At 39.3% G+C, this 21,749-nt stretch overlaps 1 protein-coding gene across 1 annotated transcript in view; it reads right to left on the reverse strand.

Moving 5' to 3' along the window:
• The window catches only part of GALNTL6 (polypeptide N-acetylgalactosaminyltransferase like 6), a 564,011-nt gene that overhangs the window by 9,100 nt on the left and 533,162 nt on the right, over positions 1 to 21,749 (reverse strand). The window contains exon 11 of the mRNA XM_063310251.1: positions 2,772 to 2,921. Within this exon, the coding sequence (XP_063166321.1) occupies positions 2,772 to 2,921 (150 nt within the window). The remainder of the gene's footprint in view (positions 1 to 2,771; positions 2,922 to 21,749) is intronic.

Raw genomic sequence — 21,749 nt, forward strand, 5'->3', positions numbered from 1 at the left:
TAATGCCATGAATTGCTGAGGATTCTATTCAAAAACCTATCCCAAGATTACAGTGAATCATATTGAAGATTATAATTGTGAGGTGCCTCCACTTTGGTCATGGTTAGGGGTTAGAATACTGATGCATAAAGGGTTTGTACAACAGAGTCCTTTTCCAGAGCAAAAAATGTAAACCATTACCCCAAGTTCCATTGGGTGATGATAAAAAAGAGGAAGAGACTGTACTGTGTAATAACCCAGGGATATAAATGTTTTTGTGCCTCTTACACATACAAGGAGTATGGGGAAGAATTAAAATTACATGGTGCCTGGAAGAATCTATTAAGAAGTTTGACAAACCTTCACATTCAGGAGTACGATTAAATCACACCTATGTTGTGTAATCATTACTTGAAAGTATAGGTCCACTCTGTCCAATACACTTAGTTCTGTAAGTGTGAATAGGACTGTACTGTAGCTTTAATAATTTGAAGAAGATAGATGTTAAAGAAAAGTGTAATGGGATGGTGAACAGTGAGAATGGAGCACTAGAACATCCACCCACTGCTATTCACTGAGATTTGCAGTGAAAATGTAATCAAGGTCACTTGCTAGATGCCTATTTCTAATGCAATCAGCATAGTTCTCCATAGCTTCGTTATGGTTAAGTAGTACAGGTGAACAAGAAAAGATCATACACAATTTCAGCCACACCCCCATCTATTTGTGGGGCTATATAAAAGAGTTTAAATGCAGATGGCATCTGGGACCTCTGAATTGTGAAGCATTTTGTTTCATTAGGTACAGGGCTTAGAGTTGCAGTATTTGATATATTTGCAAATTATAACCCTAGAGCATGAAAAGATGATCTATACTTAATTCATAGATGTTCTTCATGTTTGTAACATAGAATAAAAATATTTTCAGAGCTTCAGCCTGAAGAGAATTGTAATTTTTTGCCTTATATGTTACTGAAACATAGAATTTCACATGCAGGATGAGTGTAAAACCACAATTAACTGGAAAATTCATATGGAATCTGAAACATGGAATTTATGGCAGATCTCAAGGAAGATGAAAAAGTACTGTATATTTATTCTGTAGGGAAATTTTATCTTGAGTGTTACCGAAGTAGGTAATTCCTAATTCAAAGGAATAACCATCTACCACTAAGCATAAAAACCACAGTAACAGTAATTCTTAAGATCAAATTATTGATAGACCTGGAGGAAGTCAAATGCTAACCCAATCTTCATCACGATGGTCATAAGAATATTTTACTCAACCTTTTATCCAAACATAGAATCACCACTAAATCTAACCTTCAAACTAAATGTAGCACTAGATCTCAGTGAATCAGTCCAGAACTCTAAATTTGCCCTATTTATAACAGGCTTCTTTTATTATTGAAGCAGATAACCTCTTTATAGCATAATTATAAGACTATCACTAAATTTAAAATGATTCAATTAAGCTGTTTCACTGAATATCTCAAGGAAATGTATGCCTATCCCTAACCAAATGCCAATAGGACTTTTTAATGCAAAGGATGGAATATTTAGTATACCAGAAACCTTGTTTAGTATACCAGAAACGTTTAATATACCAGAAATAATCCTTACCCCATAAAAGCCTCTCCCTAAAGCTAACCCTGATACTATACAGCTCAATAAATCTAAGTCTAAGCCTAACCTCAACTTCTTCTTGTTACCCAGCAGAGCAAGCAAATCATATATAAAGGAACTCTAACACTACTGCAAAATATGAAATTTCTTTAAACAATTATGATAAAATTAATTATAGCCCTAGTGAAGCCTGTGCCTAACCCTAACTTCACTGTAATTGCAAAATAATTTTTTTTACCATGAATTTTCCCAAGCACTCAGTCCTCACTATAATACAAACTAGCACCTACTGTAAAACCTAACAGTCACCCTTAGATTAACCATACCCTTCGAAGAAGCCAACGCCAAAGTTCATCCTATGGATAATATAACTTTTTTACCTGAAACATTAACCAAGCACACAGTCCATACTTTAGTGAAATTGTTAGCCTACCACTGGTCATAAAAATTCACAGTAAAGCTACTGCTAACACTCAGTTGAGAAATAGATCTGAAAGAAACCTAAGGCTATGCATCACTTCACTCTCACAGCCATAGAATTTTCATTTTCTAAGTGTTACAAGAAAAGACAATTGCACTATAATATAAGCCTAAGATTTTCACTAATTATACAAACTCAATTTCCCATAAAGCCCAGGGAAATCTAACCCTAACCCCAACTTTACCCTATTGCCGAAAGGATTTTTTTACCCTAAATGTTACCGCCAAAACTATCCCCACCTAAGCAGAAATCTAAGATTACCATTAAACATGAAAGTTCACCATAAAGTAATAATTATAAGAAAATTAACCACTGAATTCAAGCAAACATAACTGTAACCCTAACTTCATCCTGATTACAATAAGAAATGTTTACTAAAAACTTTACCTAAGCATGCAATCCCTCACAGTAAATTTATTCATATATCTGTGTAAGTTGTGTTGATGTGTATTATAATCTATGATTTCTATAGTTGGATCTAATGTATTTATATGTATTTATTGTCTGCATTGGCTTGTTACTATTGCTCTTTATACAACAACTGCCGTATTTTGAAACTGAGACTGTTAAAAATGTCAAAATAAAATAAAGTATCTCACTACTGACTCTGCTAACATGAACTCTGGAACTTTTACATTATCATCTGGATCATTACATGATTTTAAGTATCACAAAGCAAGACCAACCTTCCTATAGCTCCAGTGCTGGTTGCCTTTCATACCATGACAGTCATAAAGTGTGACAGGACTACTGTGTGAAATCGCATCAAAGCAGAATTTTCTGGTGTGAAGAGGTTCTCCTGGACGGATGTCTTCTCTCCAACCAAAGGTGAACAGCTAAGAAAAACAGTGAAGGAAAACAGTGATAGAATGTCATCTAGGATGTCATCCTAGCAGTAGGATGTCATTCCATTCATATTTAAAACAAATTAGCAGCCAAGGAGACAGATTTTTGTATAAATTGTCTTATTTCCACTTGAAGTGTTACACTCAGGCATCACATCAGACTACAAAATTCAGCAAGCATTAGGCATCAGTTTGTTTAAGAATCTAAACATCAGATATAAGCACTTCCAAACACCAATTTTCTCTACCTTTTGGGTTGCAAACATCACTTTATACCACTTTGCAAAATAGTTCAAGTGCTATACAAATTTCCAAAACTTCCAATATGTTATCAGTAATGAACATATTCTTTCCCTCATTTAAGATAGGGATGGAGATCATATTCCAAAAAGTTCATCTTGTGCTTGTGGGTATTATTTTGCTCATTGGGGAGACAGCTTGCTATGTCTCCAGCTTTCCAGTTCTTAGTGTTTAATTCAATCCATCTAGAGGAAAAGCCCTTGAACATAATTTTGTTGGGATACCACTGACAGAGTTTGCTGTTATATAACACTTTCAGGATTTTCTGGGATAGCACACATCACAGTGTTTATTCTGTAATGCTGACTTGGCACCATGGAGAACAGAAGGCTTTTGAGATTTCTGACTGAATTTGTTAGTAGTTTAAAAAAAATTACTTGAAACTGCTCCCATAGTGTCCTAACAAGGTTTTTCAAACCACCAGGCAAAGGTACACAAATACATGTGGATAAATTCATGGGCTGTGTGAGTGTAATGCTAGACATGTACTTGTTTTTGTGAATGAAAGAGGAAGGCCTGTCAGTTAATTCACAAAGGATTAAAATGTCTGGGGACAATACATCTAGCATTTGGCTAATCTGAAACAGAAAGCAAATGCAGATGTGCTGGCATTCTGTGCACTCAATTAATGGTTAGCTTGGGTTGAACAATACTTAACTAAAGGTCCTTCCTGCATGCTCCAGACTTGCAAGCATATAGACAATGCCATCTTGAAAGTGTTCAGTGTAGATGGTGAGTACAATTTGGTGAAATTGCAGCTTGGTTTTAAACTTCAGTGGGAAATTTAGCAACTGGAAAGGCTGGTGATATGGCAGATCTTAATGTGTCCTTTCTAAAACGCCAGTATTGAAAATGAGCTCCCTGCTACATAACAACATGTACAGTCATAACACGGAATGTGATTATCATGAACTAACGAAAACTTGACATACTAAAAGCAGAAACGAAGGTTCTACATTAGATATCCTGGGAATAAGGAAATTAGATGAAGTAGAATGGTCAACTGATATACAGTATATTATTACATTATACTGTATATCAGTTCATATGAAGGAATAGGGTGGCAATGAAAGGATATTGCTAAATACATGCCTGGTTTTAACCAATAAATAACAGGATGATAGCTTCTGAATTAGCAGGCATTCAGTAAACATCAGTGCTATGTAAGTGTATGCACTTCCTACAGATGCAATTAAGGAATTCTATGGCAATTTATAGGAGGTGATAGGTGCAGCTTCGAGAAGCAATGTAAAACTAGAGAATTTTTTTGGGTTGAGTGATTGAAATCCAAAAATTAGAGAATTAAAAAAAAAATATGGAAACACACAATGATTTGGACTGGGAACTGCAAGAATGTAAGAGATAGATTAAGAAAGTTTTGCAAAGATAATTTTCTTTTCATTGATTAATTACTAACACAGGCTTCAAGCAACATAAATGGACACACTGGATAAATAACACTAGAATCAAACATACTTCATCATAGATAACAAAAGATGCAGAAGTACCAACAAGTCAGCCAGGACACTTTCAGGTACATTTCGTGGAAGAGTCTGAATTATTGATGCCACATATACAGGTAAATTTATAAAATTAAAGAGTGCAGGTGTATCAGCATGGTAAGACTTGGAGAAAATACAGTCAAAATATAAAACGGATGTAAAGCACATTTTCAGGCATGAGATATGAAACAAAGAAGTGGAAAAATATTTCCTAAATTTCATAGTAAACTGTTTTTCAGAACAAGCTATCAAAATAGCAGGGAAAGATTGAAGATGAGACACTTGAGCAACAAAGAAGGTCACCCTACAACTAAATGTGGTCTATCAATGCCAGGCAAGGAAGGGCAAGAAAAGATACCTCAATATGAATATTATTAACATAACAACAACAAGAAAATGAGAAATTTTAACTTCAAAAATATCACAGAAAACGTACAGCTAAGAAAATATCCACCAAAGAGTCTAATAGAGGCACATGAGATAAAAAAAAAAGATGGAGAGATTATACTGGAACCCTTTATAAATGACAGAATAACAGAAATTTTACAGAGAGAAAATATATTTAGCTACAAGCTCCACTAAAAAGGGAGTTATGACAGGCAATAAATGGTCAGATAGGAAAGGACCATATGCAGATGAAATACCCATTAGTCTACTCATTAGACTACTTTAAAGTACAGGAGAAAAGGCAGTTAAAATGCTAATAGCTGTACATCAGCAAATATGGGACAAGATTGTGTGGGCTAGAAAGTGTAAAAAATTAATTATGAATACACCCATAATGAAGAAGATTCAAGAGAATATGCAAATTACCAAACCACTGCAGTAATTCCTCACACACAAGAAAAAAAAATTCCTTCAGATCTCAATAAGAAGAAAACAGCATAGAAGAAAGAAATGCTAAATAAATAGGCAAGTTTCAGAAAAAAGAAATATACAAGATCCAATAGCTAACATCAGATGGATAATGGATAAATTCACATGACTATTAGATGCAGAATTAAAAAAAAAATCTAATTATAGTGATTGTCTGGATTTTTGTGTTTAAGGTACACAGTAAGAGAATACAGGAAAGAGGCTTATCTTTGCTTTATTGATTTGACTGTGTTTCTGAAGGAAACTGACTATATGAGTCTATTTCAATCCATGTTCAGTCTGTTTCATAGTAGAGATATAGCTTTGGTCACTTTGATGGACAATTTATTGAAGCCATGTGACAGGGTAACTTAATCTTCTCAGTGCTCCTGAATATCTTTGCAGTTTCTGATACCACTGATCATTGTATTCTTGGACCAGCTGTATAAGTTGGAGTTCAAAGCAAAGCTTTGCCATTGTTTTGTTTCTACCTTGAGAGTAGATACAGAGGGTAGTATTAGGAAATTACTGTTCCACTCTGGCCTTTATACCGTATGGCCTCATATGTGTCCTGTTCAGACTATGAGGCGGCCAGACAGAATGATTATCAAACCCTTTATTTAAAACAACTATTTACAACAGTAAAAGTTCTGGTGATTAAATAAGCAAAGCAATATCAATCAAGACCACCCAGGCAATGACAGATGAACAGACAAGGCTGCAGGATCAGGCTGTGGCAAAACAGCAAGGCGGAATTCAGCTAATTCTTTGTTCGAAGCTGTCAGACTTGGTAAAGCTAGGGTGCGTGGCAAGGCAGAAGCTGGAGGCAAGGTTCTGTGGCACACAGATAGAACTGGACTGTGGTGTGGAGGCTAGGCAGGACTGGACTGGAACCTCTAGGCAAGGCTTGGCTCTGGAGGCTAAGCTGGGCTGGACTGGAAAGTCTAGGCAAGGCTGAGATCTTGAAGTAAGGCTGGACTGGACTGGAGACTCTAGGCGAGGCTTGAATCTGGGAGCACACCTGGAATGTGCTGGAACGCTACAACGAGGCTTGGAGCTGGACGCCAGACTGTGCTCCACGGGAACAGCAGGGAGAGGCTCAACTGGAGCAGTATGTGCAGAAGGCAGGTCCACAGTGGCAGAAGACGCTGGTGCTGGTTCTACACTGGCTACAGGCAAGGCTTCTGATGCTGGTAAGGACTCTTCTGCAATTGCTGTGAGCTCAAAGGATCGGTTGTCTCTGGCAGCTTGCTCCTCACATGCCTGCCTTTTAACACGATCCTTTCCACACCTTTTCTCTCCTGCAGCCAATCAGGATGCCTTCTGATTTGCACGCTTCTCTGCTCTCCTGTCTCAAGCGCTTATTGGAGGATTCAAATCCCCCTCTGGAGTTTGTCCAATCTCTGTCTGCAAATTGTCCCACTCTGCTGAGTCACTTCCTGGTTCAGCTTCTCCAAGTCCCTCCTGATAAGTTTTGTTTTCAGAGTCAGAAGAGGGCTGAAACCTCACAATATGGTTCCATTCTGCTCCCCATGCTATGTGAACCTATTGGGAATGAACAGCAAAGGTGATGAGGCTGAGTATTACCTTTATGTGGATGATGTCCAGGTCACCTTTTCATCTTCATCAGGTCTGCTGAGCTCCATGATTAGTTCCTGTTTGGCAGGATTGTAGATTGGATGAGGTGAAGATTGCTTCCAGAAAAGCCTAGCCTCTATACATGTGTGTGATATCAATACATGTTCAAAAGGGGTGGGGTTTGGATTGTAGTGCCATGACTGCCATCTTGCCTTGTTTGACTTCTCATGCAAACACCTCTTGAATACACTCTGAAAAAGCATGATTTAATTGCTGCAGACAAACCTAGGTCCTGCATGTTTTATCTTTGCCTCATTCTAGGCATCTATCACCCCAAATGATGTCTGTAATTCCTGGATATTACATTAAGTCTTGTGTTCATAAAATAATGGCAAAACTCCATGGAAAATTTAGGGATATTTTTTTTAAAAAGTTTGCTGATATTTTTTCTCTCTCTCCCCTCCCTCTCTCCTGGCTGAAGTTGCAGTTGAGGAATCCATAAGGAAACAGCACTGATTATTAAAAGACAAGCTTCAAAATGGAAAGTCAGCACAGGAATCTCACCTTCATAGAAGATTTGTAGAAAAAGAGTTTGTTAACTTGGATGTCACTGTGGAGGTGTGCTTGCAAGTCCTTGCCTTATTTATTTATTTATTTATTTATTTGATTTATATACTGTAGCTGCCTATCTCAAATACGTGACTCTGGCAGCTTATAACTGCAGTTAAGGTAAAGGTAAAGGTTTCCCTTGATGTAAAGTCCAGTCGTGTCCGACTCTAGGGGGCGGTGCTCATCTCCGTTTCAAAGCCTTGGAGCCGGCGTTGTCCATAGGACACTTCCGGGTCATGTGGCCAGCATGACTCACGGAACGCCGTTACCTTCCCGCCGAAGCAGTACCAATTAATCTACTCACATTTGCATGTTTTCGAACTGCTTGGTGTGCAGAAGCTGGGACGAGCAACGGGAGCTCACCCCGCCGCGCGGTTTCGAATCGCCGACCTTCCGATCGACAGCTCAGCGGTTTAACCCGCAGCGCCACTGCGTCCCTTATAACTGCAGTTAAAAAACTACAAAAACGACTATCTTAAAACATATAATTAGCACATGAAACCATATAAAAACTAAATAACAGAATCCACAGCCAAAGTCTAAAAAACTATCAACAATCAACGCAGCCACTTTAGAAGCTCTACTGCATATCCAGATGCCCAAGCCCAGGGGCACAGCCACATCCTCAAGGCCTTACAAAAGGCCAGTAGGATTGGAGCCAATCTGATCTCCAGGGGGATGGTATTTCATAGAGTAGGCACCATGACAGAAAAGGCTGTTTTCTGGCCTTCTCCCCCCGCCCCAATGATATTCTTTAGTGGATGGGACCTAAAGCATGCCTCTCCTGCTGGACCTGAGACTGGTAGATGTAACTGGGGAGAGGTGGTCCCTCAAATAACCCAGTCCCATGCCATGAAGGGACTTTATACATCATCACTAGCAGAGTGAATTGAACCCGGAAGCAGACTGACAACCAATGCAACTCATGGAGCTGAGATGTAATGTGCACCCATCAAGGGGCACCCATAACTACCCACACAGCACATTCTGCACCAGTTATAGATTCCAGATGCTCTTCAAGGGCAGCTTGATATACAGCATGTTGCAGTAGTCCATTTGGGTGGTGACCAAGGCCTGAGTGACCGTGAGGGCATTTAGTAATGCCCCAACTAGTGTATTTAATCTCCAGTCTTCTCCAATTTAGTACTCTCCAGGTAGATTGGATTTTGGCTCTCATAATCCACACACACGAGGCTATGAGAGTTTCCAGTACATTTGGAAGACTACAGGGCAAGGAAATCTGTTTTTAAATATTATTTGGAAATGTGTTTTTAAAAAAGCCATCTAAACTCTCTGGATTCAACTGATGTAGAATGGGTGACTGGAAAGGAGTAATGTGTTTTATGAACTAATTAGTCCCTTCAAGTAGTATGCTAATTGCTTCCCCTTTCTGCACTGTCTTCTGTTCCCATTAAAGAGATAAGTTTTACTATGTAACCTACAATTATCTTGATTCAGAAGGTGCTGCACTTTGCTAAGTCTCATCCAACCTTTTCTTTTAAATTAAGCTAGAAGCTCTCAAAGCTATGAATTGCCAGTTTAATTTCTCTCTTTTGTCACTTCTCTCTCCAAACCATGGCTATAAAACTCACTTAGTATACCCTCTTCTGTAGCTCTTGAGTCCATTACAGCTGATTAGAACCTTTCATGTGATAGTCTGAGTGATCCACTGGACTTTGTTGGGGAAAGTGCAGCATCCTGTTTTATCAGACAGTTTATTATTTATTTGCTTCACCAATTTCATGGTTTTTTTTAAAGGAGGTGAAGGCCTAGAGATGCTTTAAAAAAACCTCACCAAACTAGAGCCCTTTATTTTGATTGTTATGTCCTATATTTAGACCAATAAGCATTATGGTTGTCAACTTTCAGTACAACATTATGGATGTTTCCAGACTATCATTTATAACATGGCAAATACACAGATAGTATTTGGCCATTTCACTGTTTTGGATAGTGCTTCTATTGGTGGGATATCACATTGTTGTAGCTTTAGGGTTGCAAAATGCAATTCTTACCTGATTTTAGTACAGCTACATACAACACAAACAATGTCTGTATATGGTAATATATTTTTCCTCCCTTCTATCTTCATTATGTCACTAACATAGATAAATTAAAATGGTGGGTATTCCTCCTCCTGGCAAAGTATTGCTCTACAATAAACGTGAAAAGTAAGTTTTATTTTTAGTTTGAACTAATTGATTCTCTGATCTTTGCAAATTCTGTGGCTATTTTCTCTTCTTCCCACACTGGCATTTGAGAAGCCAGCTCACCACATCTTTCTGGGATTGTTTGTCATGTCTATAGCAAGGAAAACAACAGCATATAATCCTGAATACAGCAACCAGGCTCTTTCACTTCTCATTCAGTTCTTGCATGATCGATTTAGTTCTAAGGGTAAAATAAAGCTGCAATTTGCTGGCAGCTTTCCTCTCTGGGAAGAACAAAAGCCTAAGGAGGTTTCACTGGCAGTGTAAGACTGAAACAATGATGACTGCCATCAAAGGGATTCCTGGTGCTCCCACATAGCTGAAGAATGGCATGAATACTCAAAATGGGCTGGAACTTTATATGCCAAGATGCAACATGTATATGAATAGCTTGCTTCCTGCAGCTACAGTAAATTGGGAGTGTAAACCAGAGCCACACGTGGTCTACAACCTTCTTTTTTTTTATGATGATGATCAAAAATTGGCAGAAATTTCCCTTTATGAAGAAGCAACATATACACAAAACCGAAGTGTATATTATAACACAGCATTGGCATTTTTTTTTTAGAATAGAGAAATCCTCCTAACCCCCATTTGAATATGCACATAAGCAATATGTTCTACCCTAACATGTATCAGTATTCTGCCTGGATGTAGCTCTCAGTGTTGCGAAAAATGTTATCCAAGCCCTGGCCACCATATATTGCCCATCCCTAACTTAAAAGTGAAGGTGTTTTGAGTAGGCTTGGATTGGGAGGTAGAGAAGGAGGAGGAGATTTTGTATAATTTGTACTTGATAAATATGCAATAATTGAAGAAAGGGAAATTGCTAACTCACAAGAAGGTATTCAAGAAATAAATGAAGCCATCAAAGGTCTAGCATAAACATTTGGGAATCTTGGAAACATTAGATACTTTGCACAACCAAATAAAAAGAAAATAAACCCAGAACATTGCAAACAGTTAAAGAAAATCCTGAAGTCTAGCCTACATGGTGGAAATAAAATTGCAGCCATCAACGCATGGACCATACCAATAATTCAATATACTGCAACAACAGTCAACTGGACTCAGATGCATCTTGATAACCTTGACTGGCAAACCAGAAAATTAATGACTAAATAATGCCGTATACCATTGTAGTGATGTCAATAGATTGTATCTTCCAAGGTCTTTTACAAGTAAAACAAACTGTAGAGTAGTAAAAAGAAGGACTTAATGATTAGATCACATAACACCAGAACATGACAGTGGCTTAAGAATGGTACATTTAAAAAGGAAGCAGAAGGAATGCTTTTTGCTGTCTGAGACAGGAGCGGTGGAGCTACCAGCCTATTAACACATTTTTTTTTAGCTCCTGCTCGTCTAATGATATTAACAGATTTTTAGCAATTTTTATTGGATTTTTTCTTGAATTCAACTTATACTGTTTGGGGTGAGACAAATGTGAAGGCAAAAGCACAGATAAAGAACTGTGTGTGGATTTTAATGACATGGGAAACAGAAAGAAATGGCATGACACCAGCCCAGGGTTTCTCCCATTACTGAAGTCAGCTGTCTGAAAACATGCACTACTTACAAATATCATGAAGGCAAAAGTAGAAAAGATCAGTTTGGCTAGTATATGCTGAGAAAGTTGATCATATAATACCTAGATGCAGCAAAATCATAGAGACTGATTGATTGCCAAAAAGAGAGAGAGAGAGAGAGACATGATTGAATTGAGAAGATATTGTCCTATTATTTATGTAAAAAAAAAAAAAATCAGATTCCCAGTAAAAAAAATTACTGGACACATAAAATCACAGATAAAGTCACTGAAAATGAACATATATATATATATATATATATATATATATATATATATATAATTTATTTGTCGAATTTCAAGGCCACTTGACTCCTAGATGACTCTGGGTAGATTAGAATTAAAAAACCAACATATAAAAGAACATACTGACCAGAAAGTAAAACATCAGTCATAAAGCTACTGAAATAAAACCCAAACCAAAACAAATGGAGGGCCTCTACAATCACCCTCTCCCCAAGGCCTGGGAGAACAACAGGTCTTTAATGATTTCCTATACAACATAAAGGTGAGAGCCATGAAAATCTCTGGGGAGAAATAATTCCAGAGGACAGGCACTGCAACAGATTAGGCATGCTTCCTGGGTCCTGCAAGATGTCATTGTTTAATCAACAAGACCCAAAGTGCACCTATCCTGCTGAGTGGAACCAGATGGGAAGAGATGGCTGAAGATAAACAGTCCCTTGGATAGCCAGGCCTCATGCCATCAAGGGCTTTAAAGTCATAACCAGGACCTGGAATTTCACCCAGAAGCCAACAAGTAACCCGAGTAGCTCATGAAGCAATAGGGTCACATGTACATAATGTGGCACCCCCATCATTGCCTACACTGCTGCATTCTGGACTGGCTGTAGCTTCCAAATGGTCTTGAAGGGCAACCCTATGTACAGTGCATTATAATAATCCAATCATAATATGACTACGGCATGAGTGACTTTCTAAAGGGGCTCCTGGTCCAGGAAAGGGCACAACTGATATACTGATGTATTTTGAAAGGCCTCCTGGCTGCTGCTTCTACTTGAACTTAAAGCAGGAACTGAGAATCCAAAGAGACCCCTAGATTGGGCATAAGTCTCAGATGGGGAAGTACAACCCCATTGAGAGTCAACAATCGATCACCTCCAGATCTAGGGGCCCTAATAGACACAGCCACTTGGTCTCATCAGGACGGAGCCTTCTTATCCAGATCCACATGGTATCCAGGCACTGGATTAGGACTTTGATTGTATCACTTAACTGGTGTCCAGATACTGGGTATCATTAGAATATTGATTACCCCAAACTGGCTGATGACCTCACCCAGTGGTTTCATTTGATGTTAAACACAAAGGGAGAGAGCTATCCCTGGCAAGGTGAGGCAGCACCAGCAAGCCAAAAAGCAATCAGAAAGTGGTCTGTGTAATGGATTAAAGAGTTGCAGACTGTTGACTATGTCCTCCAAAATCAAATCATGAAGAAAAAAACAGGTATGTATCAGGCTTTTGATGATTTGGAACAGGTCCATGTTGGCAGATTGCTAGGAAAGCCTTTGGCCCAGGAAAGATCAGAAAAGTCACACACACCAGGCATTTCTATAAAAATAGTTTATTTACAGAAAGCAAAACGAAAGCAAAACATATTTAAAGGACTTGGCTCACAGTGAGAGCAGCCTGACTCTCTCTACATGCCTGCACGAAAGGAAAAAAGGAACTAAAACAAGTCTGGGCAGGTTCCTCCCCCCAGGCGATGCAGCCATCAAGCACATGAAAAGGAGACAATCAAATTCAACCTCTTCACCCGGCCAAAATGATTAGTTACTATAGCAACCTTAATCTGCAGTAGGAAACATTAACACTCCCCTTTTTATACTACAGATTAAGATGCAAACCAATTTGCTTTCTCAACTCTGTATGTCTTTCCATTCACATTATTTTAACATTATCTCCCCTTTGGTTTAACAGAAAGCTACCATCCATCTTCCTGTGTATTTCCAAACCTAGGTAATTTGTTACAGTTCCAAGGCTTTTTAATGTGAAATGGCTTTTCAGGCAGGCTTCAAAATCAAGCCTTTGTTTTTCTGTTGATGTGAACAGCAGCAAATCATCAACATAAATGCACAGATACATACAGCCTTGTTTGTCCTTCTTCATATATACACATGGATCTGCTTTTCCTTTCTCAAAACCAAAATTCTGCAGTTTTTCATCTACTTTTTGGTTCCAGGATCTAGCAGCTTGTTTTAACCCATAGATTGACTTCTGCAGTTCACAGACTAGATTCTCCCCTTTTTCATAGCCAGTGGGTTGCTGCATGTATAATTTGTGGTCTAAATCACCATAGAGAAATGCAGTTTGAATGTCATAGTGGTGAACTGACATCCCTTTGAGTGCAGCAATTTTTAACAGTAATCTAATTGATTCACCTTTAGTAACTGGTGCAAAAGTCTTGTCAAAGTCTAAGTCTTTCCTCTGAGTGAACCCTTTTGTGACCAACCTTGCTTTATATTTTTGGATTTTTCCATCAGCATCCCTTTTTAGTTTGAAAACCCACTTACAACCCAGACAGCATTCATTGGGAGGTAGATTTACCAGTTTCCATGTTTTATTTTCTTTCAAGGATGCTAATTCCTGTTGCATGGCAGAATGCCAATTTTGTGCAATCTCCGGTGGTAAAGCATTCACTTGTTCTAAAGACTCAGGTTCTGTGAATATGTGAAAAGCCTTTACTGTTTCAGCCTGAAAACGTGATGGAGGAACGCCTTTATTACTTCTCTGAGATCTGCGAGGTAATACAGGGCTTAAATTTTTGACTCCTATCACTTTCCTGAGAAGCATCTGTTTCATCAGACAGATCTTCAGTTTGCTTTTCTGGTTTAATGTCCTCATCAGGCAAAATATCACCATCAGCAAGTCCTTGCTGTTCTCTTGTGGTGGTCAGATCAACTGGAGAGCTAGAATTTAATCTCCCCCAGTTTTGTTCACCAAAAGAAGCGCTTTTGCTAATTATTAATTTCTCTCCCATTATGAACCTGTAGGTCCTTTGGCTTTGTTCATAGCCAACAAAGATGGCTTTCTTGTTGTGGGGCCTCCTTTCCTTCTCTGCTGTTTTGGAATGTGAACCCATGCAGTGCTACCAAACACTCTAAGATGGTTTACCTTTGGTTTCACACCATACAACAAATGGAATGGAGTGTCCTGAATCACAGAGTTATACAATCTGTTTTGTACATAACAAGCAGTAGATATGGCCTCTCCCCAATACTTAAAAGATAAATGTGAATCTTTTAGCATGCATTCCATAGCATTTTGCAAGGTTCTGCCCTTTCTTTCAGCAACACCATTTTGCTGAGGGGTTTAAGGGTTAGAAAGAATTTGTTCTATCCCCTTTTCCATTAGGAACCTTCTGAATTTGTGAGAAAGGTACTCTCCTCCTCTATCACATTGGAGTGCAGATACAGGCCTAGGGAATTTTCCATTTGCCCATGTCACAAAACTTTTAAATTTCTCAAATGCCTCATCTTTATGTTTTAAGATGTAGATAAATGTGTATCTTGAGAAATCATCAATGATGGTCATTGCATACCTTGCTTGTCCAAGACTTGGAGCAAAAGGAACCAATAATGTCAGAGTGTACAATTTCCAAAGGTCTAGTTGTAACTCTGTCACTGTGCTTACTCACAGGAGCTTTTAGTGTTTTGCATTCTTTGCAAACTACACAGTCTAAGTATTTATCACAGGGTTTTATCTTTAGGTCAGCACACAGCTGGGGCATTTGTGCTATATATTTGAAATTAGCATGACCAAATCTCCTGTGCATCAAGTGTACACATTGGTCATGATATGGCTTGTTGCCAACTGCAGCCTTGCAGCTTGGCTTCCTTGCATTTTGCACCATGTACAAGGAGTCTTTTAACATACCAGTAGCACACAATTTTCCATTTTTTCGTATCTCACAACCATTTTTCTTAAATGTTATGACATACCCTGTTGCAGCCAATTGTGTCACAGATAAAAGGTTTGATTGTAAATTTGGCACATACAACACACCTTTTACAGTTTCTCCCAAGCAGGATAAATACAAGTCACCTTGTTCCATAATTTTGGTCACAGACCCATCAGCCAAAGATACACTTTGTCTTTCAGTTTTAGACAGTGACACAAAAGAGCTTTTACAATTACATAAATGACAGTTGGCCCCAGAATCTAACACCCATACATCAGAATTACCCTTCTCAGCAACCTGTGCAATTTGGGTTGTCTGAAGAGCCTTCTTCTGTGTTGCCCTTGTGTTCTTCTTCTCTGTCTTTCTACTCTTGGGTCTCAAGGCACAGTCTTTCTGCAAATGTCCAGCTGAACTACAGGTGAAGCATCACTGGCTGGCTAGCACTGTGGCCTCAGCTTCCTTTCCCTTCCTTTCCCTTGTTTTCTGGTATTGCAGCTTTCCAGAAGAGATGGGGGTGGGATCTTTCCTCTCTCTTCTCCCATTCAGCAAGTAAGCGCTGTGTAACATACGATGGGGTGAGGTCTGTTTCAGGCATAGCCTCCAGGGTACAAATCAGTGTGTCTCACGTTTCATTTAGTGAGGACAGGAGGATATAGGATTTTGTGAGAGGTGTAAATTCCATTCCTCTCTCCTGCAACTCAACAAACAGCTGCTGAATATAATGCAGGTGCCCAGGAAGGCTATCTCCTTCTGCAAGGTGGGCTTTGTACAGCCTTTTTGTCAGGGTAACTTTACTCCCTGCTGTTGCCTTTACATATAAGTCTCTCAAAGTTGCTTTGCAGACTGCATACCTCACACGTGGACTAGCTGATTGTCCTCAACTCCCAGGATAATGGTGGCTCTAGCCCACTCATCCTGTCTCTCCCATTCAGCACTGGGATTTTGGGGGGTTTGCTCACCAATTGGCAGCCAAAGATTCTCTCTGCGAAGATACATCTCCATCTTCAGGGCCCAATTCAAATAGTTGGTCTCTGATAGGCGCTCCAGAGGCATTGCTGAGGGCTGGGAGGTAGCCATGGCTTCTTCCTTCTTTTGCAAGTCACCTCAGCTGGCTTCTTTGTCCTGTAGACCGGCAGTTGCTGGAAAATCTCCAGGTGGCTCCAAAGAAAATCTTCACAGGTCTTTGCTACCTGCCTTTAAATTGTGCATGAGGTGTGGAGCTGATCTCTCTTTTCTCTCTGGGTTTACTGGGCTGTTTACTGGGCACATAACCTGTTGGCAGATTGCTGGGAAAGCCTTTGGCCCAGGAGAGATCAGAAAAGTCACACACACCAGGCATTTCTATAAAAATAATTTATTTACAGAAAGCAAAACGAAAGCAAAACATATTTAAAGGACTTGGCTCTCAGTGAGGGCAGCCTGACTCTCTCTACATGCCTGCACGAAAGGAAAAAAGGAACTAAAACAAGTCTGGGCAGGTTCCTCCCCCCAGGCGATGCAGCCATCAAGCCCGTGAAAAGGAGACAATCAAATTCAATCTCTTCACCCGGCCAAAATGATTAGTTACTATAGTAACCTTAATCTGCAGTAGGAAACATTAATAGTCCATAGTTGCTGTCCCAGACTTAATGTCACTGGGTAGTAAATTGAAATCCCTAAGAACCACAAGCCTCAGGATCTCAACTATCAGTCCAGCAACAGAATCCAGCAGCTCAAGTAGAGTAGTACAGTAGAGCAGTTGTATGGGTTTTAAAATTCAGACTGATCAATACCTGGAACACACCAGATAAAACTGTCATTGAAAAGATCTATAGTTGGTTTGCTGATATAGCCATTCAAAGAGACCATAATGTTGAAGACAAGGAATTTGAAAAAAAAATACAGAAAACAAAATCTGTAAATAAGGATTGCAAAAATTTGGAAAACAAAGTCCTCAATGCTATCTATTGTTACTGAGGCATTGTAATAGGTGCAATATCTCAAGGACTTAGAAGGGATTTGGACTGCCTAAATTTGGAACAATTTACAACAGCCCAGTATTCATGGGCTTTTTGTACTACATAATTAGATGCTACCTTTATGATTCCCATGCCTGATGCTTGATCCATTCAGGATCAGTCACGCTGAGCACAGCATAGGTCCCAAACAGCTTCACGGTTGGTCTGCTTCCAAGAAAAACTGGTTTCAACTTTTAAAATTCCATAAGAATTTTAAACAGTTATTTTTAAGACAACTGGCCAAAATGACACTATCATCTTCTAACACCATTTCTGGGTAACTCATTGCCAAAAGATATCTACCACAAATGGAGAATACCATGTCTCTTCAGCCTAACTGTCCCTCTGCTGATGATCACTTGACCCTGACATTGATGCAGTGTCAATGTTTGGTAAATTTTTATATGTCCCACTTCCTGGGCAACTGTTATAAACTATTCTGTTTTCCTTCTTTTTGTCCCCTTGACATTTGAACAGAATACATACTTATGCATGTATTGCCACACTTCTTTTTTCTTAAGGGGCTCACTTTCTGCCATGCCTCTATCCTTCCACCCCAAGAGTTGTAAAGTGCAGCAATTGAGAATTAGGTTCATGAACTTAGGTTTAAGCTCTGTTAGGGACAATAAGACCACCCAGTGGGATAGAGAGTGGCAGAGCTCATAGTGAAATGTTTAGTAGCCAGGGCAAGAATCTTTTCAGTCCTAGTTTCCAATTATCGAACTCTCCCGGAAGATACCCTGATATACAACCCTTTGTCCTTGTGGCTCTAAAACTGCGACAGAATTTATTTTTATTAACTTAGGTCTTTAAATATCTTTAAAGTGTCTTTAGTATATTAGTGTAGTGTTGTTATTCTATTGCTTTCTTGCAAGCTGCCATAAGAAATTGAATTTGAATCAAAGCAGTAAACATGTACATTGTCTTTGGAAATATATCAAGCTGGGGAATCTACACAGTAGAGCTGTCCAAGGTGGATATACTCCATCCAGATGCAGCAAGCTGAACAGAAAAGAGGCTATGCTTTACTTCAAGGAAGCACTTCACAGCAAGAACAAGATCCATTCAGCCTCAGCCCTTTAATCAGTATTGCTGATTTCCCTTGAGTGGAAATTGGCTTACCTTGTGGAAAGTGACTTTAGTGCCTGCACTGCAGAGGTGCAGAAATTGCTTCTGATGGGTGAAGTAAAGTACTATGTTGTTCCTCTTTACTTCAACTGAGGCTTCAACTGAAGTGAAGCAGCTCCCTGAAGTTTTTGCATTTTTCAAAAAATATGTCTACAGTTCACCTGAAGGATTTGCATCGAATGTGGAGAGCCTCTGACAGTTATAATTTGACTGGCAATCTGAAATACAGGCCATGGAAGTTAATTGCATTTCTGTACACATGGATAAACAACATTTGTCTGACTGACCCTTTATGACAAATATATGAATATTATTTCATACTCATATCCATTTTTGTCGGGGTTAAAATGCTAGCTACTAGAATGCTTTTCTATTATTTCATCTGAGCTTAAGATCCTGAATGCACTACTTTACTTGAACTGAAAGAGGTCAGCCAAATCTGATTTACTGTATTTTATTATGCCATGATGTTACCCAATTCTATATTTACTCCTAGACTGCCTCAAATTATTCAGTTTAGGACGAATCGGTTACCATGTCAATTGACCTGGTTTATTCTCAATTAAGATGTAGAGTTACTTAATCTGGCTGGCATTCTGATACCATCACGTTCTAGGGACAGGCTCAGAAAAGGTTAATATCTTTACAGAAGCTACCTCAGAAATATTTTACACAAACAAAATCATTGAACAATCTCTGCAACCTTCAAATGTTAGGGCTGGCAATTTTAAATTCCCCTCAGCTTGGGAATTCATAGCTGTCATGACAACTATGGGCTGTCTTCAATGGCCTGGCCCACATAGCTGGTCATCCATTGGGTCTGCTCTACCTCAGAGCAGCTGAAATGTAATCTGGTATTTTGGGGGTATGAATCACTTCCTTGTGATCAGCTGCTCTATGAGGAAAAAAGCCCCACCCCAGGCATCCGATGGACCTGAAAGGTTTCCATATGGTGGGAATTTCACAGTGGTTAGGTGGGTAATTCTTCTGAATGTCTTGTTAACCTCTGAAATATGGTGGTGACCATGGCACTAAATTGGGTTGTTACTGAGAGGACTCTAATGGCTTGCTGATCTCAGATGGCTGCTTAGTTCTGTGAGAAGGTTCAGGAAATGAAGCAAGTGAAGAGGTGCCTGGAGCAATGCTAGCCGAAAATGAGAGTGAATACATTCACACATGAGTATTGGTTCAAATTTGAGCCTACTCCATGACAATTAAGGGCAGAAAAGGGGGATTATTTTTTGACCCTTTTTGCATCTGTGAAATATCAAACATCTGTACTGTTCTGAGTATTCCAAATATTTTTAGAAGATTCTGTTAATGCAATGCTGGGTGAAGATTTCATGGATTAAAATCACTTGGAAGCTAGAGTGGATGGAAATTGAAGAGATGATGACTTGCAATGTAATGTTAAAGATTTTTTGACCTTGTGGATTTCAACAAATAAGACAGAGTTCTTAATGAGGTCAGATCTGCGTTAGTGGATTGGTCCCCTCATCCAACTGACTGATTAAGATGGCTAAGGAGGTTGTCAACACCTTTTTGAGAGAAGGGATAGTTCCAGCTGCTTTGGAACACTGGACTTCTTTCTGCTCAAGAAACCAGTATTGGATCCACTTTCAATGGGCATATACCAGCCCAACTTCATATATCAGCCCTTTTTTGTTTTTGAAGAAGGTTGTTGAGAAAATGATGATATGGCAATTACAGAGAATTTTGGAGTATAATCTGGATCTATAGCAATCTGGATTCAAACCTGACATGGGATGGAAATTGTATTGGTTGCTCTCAGGTGGCTGGTGGTAGGATTTGGATAGGGAGTATAACTATTCTTGTCCTGCTGGATCTGTCAGCGGCCTTTGATATTGTCAGCCATGGCATCCTTCTAGAATGCCTATGAGATTTGGTAATGGGAAACACTGTTTTATGGTTTTGCTCCTGAGTGTAACAGTATGTGGAAATGACTTTGAGGGATGAGTGGAAGAGATGCTGCCTAGGGAACGATCAGATAAAAGGAGGAGGAGTTCTTAGCTGCATAATGGGAAAAGAATGAAACTTAAAAAGGATCCACCCTAATGTATCACGCTGTTAAAATGATGATGGGAGATTTGTATTTTCAGACTTGCAAGATACTGTTAATGTAGCTTTACAATAAAGTAGAATTAGCTTATCTGGTCATGTTTTCTGTCTGTTTTACCTGGGAGAGCTGACATCAGTCTTGGTCATTCCACATACTATTACACTGAGTGCGTAGATTCAGCTGGTAGAGATAAGGTGAGAGAAGTCAGAACGTGAGTCACCATTAAAGGGTGCCATAGAGTTCAGTTCTTTCTCCAATCTTGTTTAACATCTACATTAAGTCATTAGGGGAGGTCATCCATTGGTTTGGAGTTAAGTATCATCAACATGCAGATGATATTAGATTTATATGTCTACCTGTGTCAAATGGTGGATTCAGAAGTCTTGACCTAGTGCCTGGAGGCTGTCAAGGCCTGGATGGGAAAAAAATAGGCTAGAATTAACACAAACAAGATGGAATGGATGTTAATTCAGAAACATACTGCTTCCAGGATAATAGCACTTTGACTCTCAATTGTGTTGTTTTCCCCTAGGGAGGGTAGGCTGCAACTTGGGGTCCTTCTGGGCTCACAGCTCCTTCTGCAGGAGTAGGGGGCCAAGAAGGTCTGTCCAGTTTTGGTTAGTTGCACCAACTGCACTCCTGCCTGGAACAGGATGAACTGAGGATAGTCACTTATGCCCTTGTTATCTTACAAGAGGATTACTATTATTAGTTGTAAATAGGGCTCCCTTGAAGGTCACCTGGAAAATTCAGCTGGTCTAAAAATTTAATGGCCTATGTACATACTAGGGAATCTTAATATTGCCATGTTATACAGATGCTATGAGGGCTGCCCTGGTTACTGTTGAGCTTCCAGTGAAATTCAGGGTGTTAGTAACTATGTATAAAGCCCTATATATTTCAGGGCCTGGTATTTAAGATACTGCCTTTCCCAGGAAGATTTTTCCTACCCAGTTTAGACACCAAAGGGCATCTGTTGAAGGTCCATTCCTATTATGAGGTGTGATGGGAGGATGTTTGACAATGGCCATTATCTGTGTGGACTCCCATC

This window comes from Candoia aspera, chromosome 8 (assembly GCF_035149785.1).
Source record: "Candoia aspera isolate rCanAsp1 chromosome 8, rCanAsp1.hap2, whole genome shotgun sequence".
NCBI lineage: Eukaryota > Metazoa > Chordata > Lepidosauria > Squamata > Boidae > Candoia > Candoia aspera.